This window comes from Gallus gallus, chromosome 7, assembly GCF_016699485.2.
Source record: "Gallus gallus isolate bGalGal1 chromosome 7, bGalGal1.mat.broiler.GRCg7b, whole genome shotgun sequence".
In the NCBI taxonomy this organism is placed as follows: Eukaryota; Metazoa; Chordata; class Aves; order Galliformes; family Phasianidae; genus Gallus; species Gallus gallus.
In genome coordinates, this window is record NC_052538.1 from 15,874,539 (window position 1) to 15,883,206 (window position 8,668).

At 54.4% G+C, this 8,668-nt stretch overlaps 1 protein-coding gene and 1 non-coding gene across 2 annotated transcripts; one reads left to right on the forward strand and one right to left on the reverse strand.

The window, feature by feature from the left end:
* Positions 1 to 1,240: 1,240 nt before the first annotated feature.
* Positions 1,241 to 3,965, reverse strand: HOXD1 (homeobox D1). The gene is made up of 2 exons (NM_001397002.2): positions 3,257 to 3,965; positions 1,241 to 3,120 (listed from the first exon to the last, which is right to left on the reverse strand). Exons 1-2 carry the CDS (start codon positions 3,633 to 3,635, stop codon positions 2,864 to 2,866), a joined length of 636 nt encoding a protein of 211 aa, NP_001383931.1. The 5' UTR covers positions 3,636 to 3,965; the 3' UTR covers positions 1,241 to 2,863.
* A 1,492-nt stretch (positions 3,966 to 5,457) lies between these two features.
* MIR6624 (microRNA 6624) lies at positions 5,458 to 5,565 on the forward strand. Its single transcript, NR_105492.2, has one exon. It is a non-coding gene; the product is annotated as a microRNA 6624 (primary transcript).
* Positions 5,566 to 8,668: the final 3,103 nt, after the last annotated feature.

Genomic DNA, 8,668 nt, shown 5'->3' on the forward strand with positions numbered 1-8,668 from the left:
TTTAACAGCTTTTTCTTTCTCTCCTTGGAAGCTTTCCAAATCAATTGTTTTGTTCTGTTTCAAGCAAAATGGGAACATGTTTAAGAAAAAATTATGTTGTTCATATCCCCTTGGTAGCCTGTGGCTCTTTGAGCAATAGTCGGTAGGCAAAAGTTAATATTAGGCTGAAACAGAACGATCTCTTTGTTGTTTCTAATGTTGTTGGAGGGAAAATAAAGCCAGGAAATAATATTTGCGTGAGTTTTGGTATATTATGTGGTGGAAGGTGTTTACTGAGGGAAGTCTGGAATATTTTGTTCTGCCTCTGGCGAGAATTACAGCCACACTCTTACTTCTATCTGCAGAACCGAATGCCTACTTCCAACTGTTAGGTATCAAATGGAACGTGTGAGATGCTACTCTTGGGACACTAAATGAGTGAATCTTAGACCTTATCTAATGTTTATTTGTCTCCTGTGTGCACCCATGTATATCACAGGCATCTTTATTTAATTATGCAGGAACTGGCACATGACTTGCATTGCCTCCTTCCTCTGGGTGTCTTGCTGACATAACAGTGCAAAGGAGTAATAGCTTATACAGTAAAAACCGGTTGTGAGGAAGAGAGATGCCGTTAAACTGTCCCTGTTTAGTGAGCAGAAATTACACTTAATATGAAGTACCAGTTTTTAAAACAGAACATGGATGTGTTCACACCGGCAAATTGATTCAGACAGCCATAAAAGGCTTGTAAGGTTTCATCTTAATTTGCAAGTAAATCTCCATATATTCAGGCTGTGCCACTTAGATACAGAACTGCGCAGTACTATAAGGCTGGCATGTGTATTTATTTAGTTGGGAAAATATATGGCAGGGAAACACTCTTTATAAAAGACTTTGTGTGGTCTAACGGCCTGATTCTGTACCACCGAAACCAATGAGAACCTTTTCTGCCTGTTTTGGGAGTGCAGGGACATGCCACCAATGTGGAAAACATTCCTTGGGCTGGAAGTGACCGGCACAAATGTCAAAATCATTAAGAAAATAACAGACTGACAAACCAACAGCCCCATGGACGTGTGACACATTAGGAGGCAACTGAAAACACAGCTGTTGTCTGAAGTTTGTGTGTGAACCAGATGCTCTTAGAAAGCTAGAGGCTATCCCGTTGCATGTGTGTGTATTTGTTGCTGTGTTTTTTAAACTAACAATGGGTTTGGTGTAAAATACATCTTAAGAGGAACTGAAAAGAGCTGGTTTGCAATTGATTTGCTTTTAATAATCACATGAAAAGTAATTTCTATGAATCTTTCCACATCTTGCTTTATTCTAAATAGCCTCTCCTCAAAAACAGTTGGCAGAAATACTATTTTCTGTTCTTTAATAAATGATAAGGAGAATGAAAGCTTGTTTGGGGTCAGCGCTTTAACAAGGAACTGCCCACCCCTTATTTTGGATGTTTGTATTTTCGTACAAATTTCATATAAGCAGCTCCACCCTGGGAATTTATGTTGTTTCGTTTTTTAACTCGTGAAGTGCATCAGCTCTTTGGAAGTGAGCTGTAACACTGTGCACGAAACCTGAAAGTCTCTGTGTGCGAGCAAGGCCATGAGCCTCTGCCCAGGGTATGGTGTGTGACTAGATCTCAGCAGCTGTTGGTAGCAGGGGCTGCTTTCCAGGTGTGGATCCACGCTTCCAGGTCCTGGAGATCCCTCTCCCAGTGCTATGTTTTTCTTTCACCTGAGTGAAATCCAAAGCAAACTGCCAGCTCTTTCGTCCCCTAAATCCGGGTGGCCTCCCTATCTGTGCTGCCATTTATACATTCCCAGTCATCAGTCAGGTCCAGAAAAACCTCTGAATCCAGCTTCTCTGTCCACTTTGATACCATTGTTTTACCTCTGGAAAAGATGGAATCTGGGGAAGTGAGGATTGCTGGTGAGTGTTGCACTTCAGTGGAGTAGCTGGGGTTGTCACTGCTTTAGAACTGGTTCTCTGGGAGGGGAGAGACCCAGGAACTCGCATGGTCTCACTGACAGAGGTCTGCAGTCAAACCCAAACATCTTTATGCTCTTTAACAGCTCTTAGCAAACTGGCTTAATATGGTACTTTTCTTTAAACATTAGATAGAGTAAAGCCTAGGAGAGCCCCCGTGCTATGAGAGACTCTACACTGTCCTTGCCCACACACTGGGAGGCAGCGGAGTGGGCACTGGCCCTGCAGAGGGCACGTAGGGCAGCCTTTCTCCTGATGGACTGTTTGTTCAAGGTTTCCTTCACAGATTTTTTCAGACTAAATCAGCCACATCACGAAAGGGGAGGGGAACAAGTGAGGGATGAGTACAAGTAAGCTCTCTTTATAGCAATTTTGCACAGGAAGGGAGGAAGACGAGGGTACTTTTCTAAAAAGGGATTTCTGCTACACTTGCTAATGGTATACATCGTCTCTTTTCTTGCGAGGGGAGCATTGTCCTGTTCTGCTTTGCCCCGCTGGGGTTTCTGCTCCTCCTCTGCCCGACACCCCCGCCCCGACGGCTGTGAGCGGGCCCGGACCCCGCTGCTCCCCGACCCGGCCGAGGCACCGGACACGGCTCGGGGAGGCGGCGGGGCAGCGCTATGGCCCCAGATGGGGGCGGCCCTAGGGAGCCCAGGCCGGGGGCTGCGGTCCTGCCCGCCCCCAGCTCCGAGTCGACCCCGCGGTGCGGCTCTACGAGGCTCTCCTCTGGCTCTTTCGTCCCCTCGCAAAACGACGAAGTTGAGCGGCGGCGCTTCGGAGCGACAGCTCTCCCCGATCATCCTCATCAATACAAAGGGAGTAAAGCAGCGGCGGAGCGAAGAGGAGCGCGGAGCCGCTCGCGGCATCCTCGCAGCGCGCCGTGGCGACGGGCTCAGGCGGTGTCGCCCGGGGCTGCGCGGGGCGCTGCGGTGGGGTCGGGCAGCGCCTCCCGCTCGCGCTTCTTCTGCTTCATGCGGCGATTCTGGAACCACACCTTCACCTGGGCGTCGCGGAGGCGCAGCGAGCGGGCCACCTCGAGGCGACGGGCCCGCGACAGGTAGCGGCTGAAGTGAAACTCCTTCTCTAGCTCCGTGAGCTGCCGGGTGCTGAAACTGGTGCGCAGGGAGAAGGCGGGGGGTGCCGCGTCGCCTGTAACGCCGAAAAACACCGAGAAACAGCGCGTTTCGGCGGGGGCACGGAGGGGAGGGGAGGGGCGAGACGGGGGTCTGGGCAGGGGGAGCAGGAAGGAGAGTGGCCGCAGCCCGCGCCCCGCCGCCCCACTCACTTCTGCCGGGCGTGCTCCGCTTCATCCGCATCCATTCGAAGGCGCGGGGCTTGGCCGGAGCCGCCCCCGGGGTCGGACAGCAGGAGAATGCCCGTTCGGGCTCCGGCGACGTCGGGCGGCCGCTCCCGGTGCAGGGGGACGCGGCGGGACGCGGCGGAGCCTCACCCGGACACGCGGCCCCGGGGGGCTGCTGACAGTTGGCGGCCGGGACGGCCGCGTAGCCCGCCGCCCCCACGCCAGCAGCCGACGGAGGATGCGCAGAGCTGGCCGCGGTGCTCAGCGCTGGGAAGGCGTCGAGCCCTCGCCGGGAGTAGGGGAGCGGCGGGGTCCCGTGACACAGCCCGGACGGGAGGACGATGGGGAAAAAACCCAAGTCCATGCCTGCGCGGACAGCACCACACCTACCCCCACCCCCGACGGGGTAATATTGCCCTGATATAGGGCCGGAGCGGAGGCACGTCCCGCCCCGCGGCCAATGGGAGCCCGGTGGGGGCAGCCCGCACCGGGTATCCCGGGCGCCGCCGTTACCCTGCCCGCTCCCTGCTGCCCGTGGTAGATGCGTAGGCAGCGCACCTTGAGCTCCCAGGCGTAACCCCACAGCGGCCTGGCCCTGGGACGGATGGGACGGTTCCTGGAACCGGGTGGCTGTTCTCTTCTCAGCTCTCCCGGGACCGCTCGGGATCCCCCACTTGCCGGAGCCGCCGCTGCCTTCGGAGCCGCTCGCCGGGAGTTTGGAGGGGAACCCGCGCCTCCCCACCGCCCGGATTCGTGTCCCTGTCCCCGGCACGTCTGTCCCTTCCCGGCCTGGTGGAGCACCCGTGTCTGTCCGCACCCGGGGGGGAATGCTGCACCTCCCGACGCTTAATGGCCTCTCTCCGTCAGATAAGTGCTCTGAGGGCTCTCCAAAGTGAATCCCCGGTCTCTCCGTGCTAATGGGCTTTCACTCTTCCCTTGGCAATTCAGTGTTGCTTACTGAGCGCTCACAGCTGGCAAGGGAAGCTCACGGAGCAGCAGCACGGGAGTGCGGCCAGTTGCGCTGCCCAGCTAAACCTCCGGCTCATCCTCCTGCTCTTCTCCTCCCTGAATGGCAAGGAAGCGGGGCTGTGAGCCCTGGGCTCCAACAGCGATCGCCTTTCCCTGACTGGCCATTTGGAAGGCTGGACCATCAGTCTGAGCTACCTAAACCTCTGCTTGGATGCTGTTGGGTTTCACCCAACTCCTAAAACTGAACGTCGTGTCAATGTGGTTCAGAAAGGCAGAAGGCAGAGCACACGTGAGCTTGGCTGACCTGGGATCGGACAGATGAGGAACATGAGGGAGGGCTGCATTATGCAGTTCTGACTTAAGCTTTGACTTAGTTTCTTCTTCTCCTAAAACTTTCTCAGTTTTAGGAGGTGGCTGTGGACAACTGGGAATGCAGAATTTGCAACTTGCCACAGAAATATTTCGATCCTTAACAAAGGCATGAAATTAAAACCCCTTCACCTGTCATCCAGTGCCTTCTACTCAGCAGCCCAACAGCTGGCTGGTGGCAGCGAAGGAGCATCATGGAGAGACCTGATCAGAGCATTTCACTGCAAGCCTCAGCTCCTGCCCATGGGGATTTGACTCTGCTCAGCCCCGACTGCCCCACCATCGTGCCCCACTGATGGCACTGCTTCGGAGCCGGCACGCTTTGCTTCCCCCCAGGGGGAGGGGCAGACCCCTGAGGCTGGTGGACACAAGATGGTAAGGGTACGGGGACACTTCCCTGCACATGGGCTCTGAACAGCAGTGAGGCTTTCTGACAGCCCCTCTGCCTCCCCAGCACATTCAGCCCAACTGCTGTGAGAGCAAAGGCCGGCACATTACTGCTTCAACTTACTCGGGACTGAGCATCTTCAGAGCCCTCACTGTAAGCCCAGAGCCCTGTAGCTACAGGCACGGCTGTGGGCTGTGCTGCCCTGGTGCATGAACAACATGCTATCACTTAAAACACCATGCTCAAAGGACGCAGCTGTCAGTTAAAAGTGTTTAAATCAAATATACCTGGTTAGGAAACCCTAAATGTTGAGGGAGAGGTTAAATTCCGTGTGAAGCTTGCTCAGCACATCCATGGCAAGCAGAGAGGTTTGGAAAGTGTAATTTTCTGACCAAGCATAGGTCTGGAAACACCATGCTTCGTCTTTAGCAAAGAAAGCTGTCCAGTAGGAAAGCATCTGCCCCCCCCCCCAGTGTCCCCTGCTGCAGAAGCTCCCACTGAGGCAACACAGGCAGCGCTGGCTCCAGGGAAGGGCTTCTGTTTGCAGAACACAACTGCTCTGATTACACCTAGAGCTGTGTTCTAAATGCTAAAGCAAGGGCTGAGCATGTTAATGCTAACATATGATCTTCCCATTCACCCATCTGGATCCTCTTACCGAGTTTCTCATTCACTACCTGTTTGTTTTTGCACAGCTGCTCAGGGATGAGGAAAGCAGAAGCCACTGCTGAACACAGGCACAGTGTCTCCTGTTGCCGCTGACTTTTGAGGAGTGAACTGCAATTCTCTAAGGCCCCAGATTTCACAGTACTCAGAGCTAAAGTCCTGGTGATGGGAAGTTGAGTGACTGCAGATGTTTGGGGGTTTTTTTGCCAAGGTTTTTTGCTGGATAAGAGCCTCTGCAAGTTTGAGGAGAAGGAAGAAAAAGAGATAGAAAGAAGCATTGGATGAATATGAGGGCTGTCAAAGGGAATGCATGGCTGGCCAGGAGTTCAGCAGTGTAGTGACAGCGCAAGCCAGGGGAACTGCTGGGGCACAAACCTCTGGGGGAGCAATGCGACCAGCCAGCCCTGTGCAACTGCTTGTGCTAGAGGTGGTGGCAGCCCCATGCCCAAGGCACTCCTCCAAGGCTGGGTCCTGGAGCTGCTTGAAGCAAGCATCCATACAGAAAAACACACAGATCCCTGAGAAACACTTGGGGTACGTGGGGATGTGTATTCACCCCTGAACCTGGAATACACACAGTGGCCAGCCATCAAAGGGCCTGCAGAGGAAGGCTGCTACAGAAGGAGGATCTCTGGGAAGTTTATTTTGTAGAGTATGGCTAAAAACAGGGATGTACAGAGGCCCCAGGGCAAAGAGGGGAAACAGTGCTGCCGCAGTGGGCATTTAGGCTGAGTTCCATCACACACGCAGGCAGGCAGAGCATCACTTCCTGAGGAAGGTGTGCCTTCCTCTTCCATCAACACATGCATGCCATGGGCCCCCCATTCCAGGTTGACCTCAGGCAGTGCAGTGAGACTGGAGCAGGGAGCTGTGCTCTCCCAGTGCGTGTCATTCACTACCAGAATCCTCTGTGTGAGCACCAAGAGGAAATGCTCTCCTCCTGCCAAGGCTCCCCTGGCAGAGGGATGTCCCCACGGGCCCTGTGCCATGTCATTCCCCATTTGCTATCCTATGGCCATGAATTTGGTAGGAAGGAGAAGTTACACGCATGGATCATTCAGAGGCACTGCCCATCAGCAAATAAAAAAAAAAGCAAATGCAGGCCCCAGGGGCTCAGTCACATCCTGTTGGCTGGGAGCTGTTACTGGGGGCTCTCCAGCCCCAGCCCAGGCACTGCCAAATGGGTTTTGCTCGAGTTCCACTGAGCTGATGGAGGAGGAAGGGCTGTGATTGATGAACGCTTAGATCCAGCCCCCTCCTCCCCGCCAGCCCCACTCCCCGAGAGGACCGCAGCATACCCAATGCCTGGCCCCAGCGGGCGTTCAGTCTGCAGAAATGACTGCTTGAACTCCATTTTGGAAACAGAGGTAGCCCTTCGTAATCCTCAGCATCACACGGTGCCCCACCAGCCACGTGGCTGCCGGCTGTCCTGGCAGCTCTGGCCCTTTGTGCTGCCCGTCTGCTCACTGCCTTTGTTCCTTCGGGGCTTTGGCAGCATGCAGCTCAAACGGGTCTGCGGGCAGCTGTCCCATTGGGCACGTGGCGGGACAGAATGGCAGCCTGGGCTCCTTCCAGCTGCCACCAGCCATCTCTCAGCAGCAACCCAGCATCTTCCATCCCCTTTCCCTTTCCCTATCTTTTTCCCGAGCAGATTCTCTTCTGTGCCCAGATCTCCCTGAAAGCAGCTCCACAGGGCTGGCACGATGCTGGCATTGTGCAGGGACCCCAGAGGTGAGTCCTGCCTGGGGCAGTGGAGCTCCAGTTGCCCTGCTGGTGCCCAGCAAGCCAGGGTCCTCTGGTCAGTGTTGATGGGGTTCCCAGTTCAGACATGGTCCCATGCTGCAGCCACGGGGGGGGGGGGGGAGTCTGATAGTTTGCAGTGCTCTTGCCAGTGGTTCAGAGGGCATTTGTCTTTGTTAGCCTAGCCCCACACAGGTGGCATTTTTCCATTCAGGAGTGGGCTGCTGTTAGTATAAGACAAACAAGCAGAGATGCAAAGCCCATGAATGCAATCATGAGCACAGTCTCACTGAAGCCTGGCACACCCGGTACCCCCCAGTTGGAGCTGTCGGAGCTCCCAGCTCCAGCTCAGTGCTGTGGGCTCTGCAGTGGGGTGCTAGGGCTCTGCCTGCAGAGAAAGGCAACAGCACGTGAGCCCCAGGGCTGGCCTTGGCCACTGGGTAGTGAGTTGAGGGGTAACCAGAGCTCAGTGCATCAGATGCTGCTGCAAAGGAGCTGAGTTCCCCCTGAGCATGAAAGGAGCTCCTTTGTAATTTATGAGTTCTAAATGATGGGCCAAGAATAAGTGTGGCCTGTGCCAAAGTGTCTCTCCTCTAGATTGCTGATGCTTGTACAAACATTGTAAAAGTGCCAGCGGTCTCACTAAAGTAGCATTACTTCTAATAATTAGGTTATCATCGTGGGCTTCTGCTGTGTTACAAACGAGATGCCTCTGCCAGAGCCACAGAGAAGAAAGTGAATTTATTCACAGCAAACCCCCTCACACACGCCCCTCCTCCTCCCCGCTGGAGACCCAGTGTGCAAAGCCTGGCTCAGTGTGAGCAGGGACAGCGCCAGCGGGGTGACACTGTGCAAGTCAGCCCTTCCTCCCCCAGGCAGGGAACAGCTTTGTGAATAACCGATGGTGTAAGGCAGAGCAGCCACTGCTCAGCAAACAGCCCCGAGCAGGAAGGTGGGAAGCGCCTGGGAGCGGTGTGTTGGGCTGCACCAGAGTGCCCAGGACTTGTGCAGCGTGTGAGACACATCGTGGGTGGAGAGCACACAAAAGGATCTGCATGGACTTCTCCAGTCATGGCACATCGATTACAGAGGGGTTTGGAGATACAAGCATATCTATATGTACAGAACATTACGGAAGTGTATCTCATGAGTGGTGTCCAGCCTTACTTTCTACACTCTTTTACATTTCAGTCACTCCCAGATGGATCTTCTAAGCGAGTTTGTGTGACGACTTCCATAGAAAACAATGTTAGGGCTCAGAATGG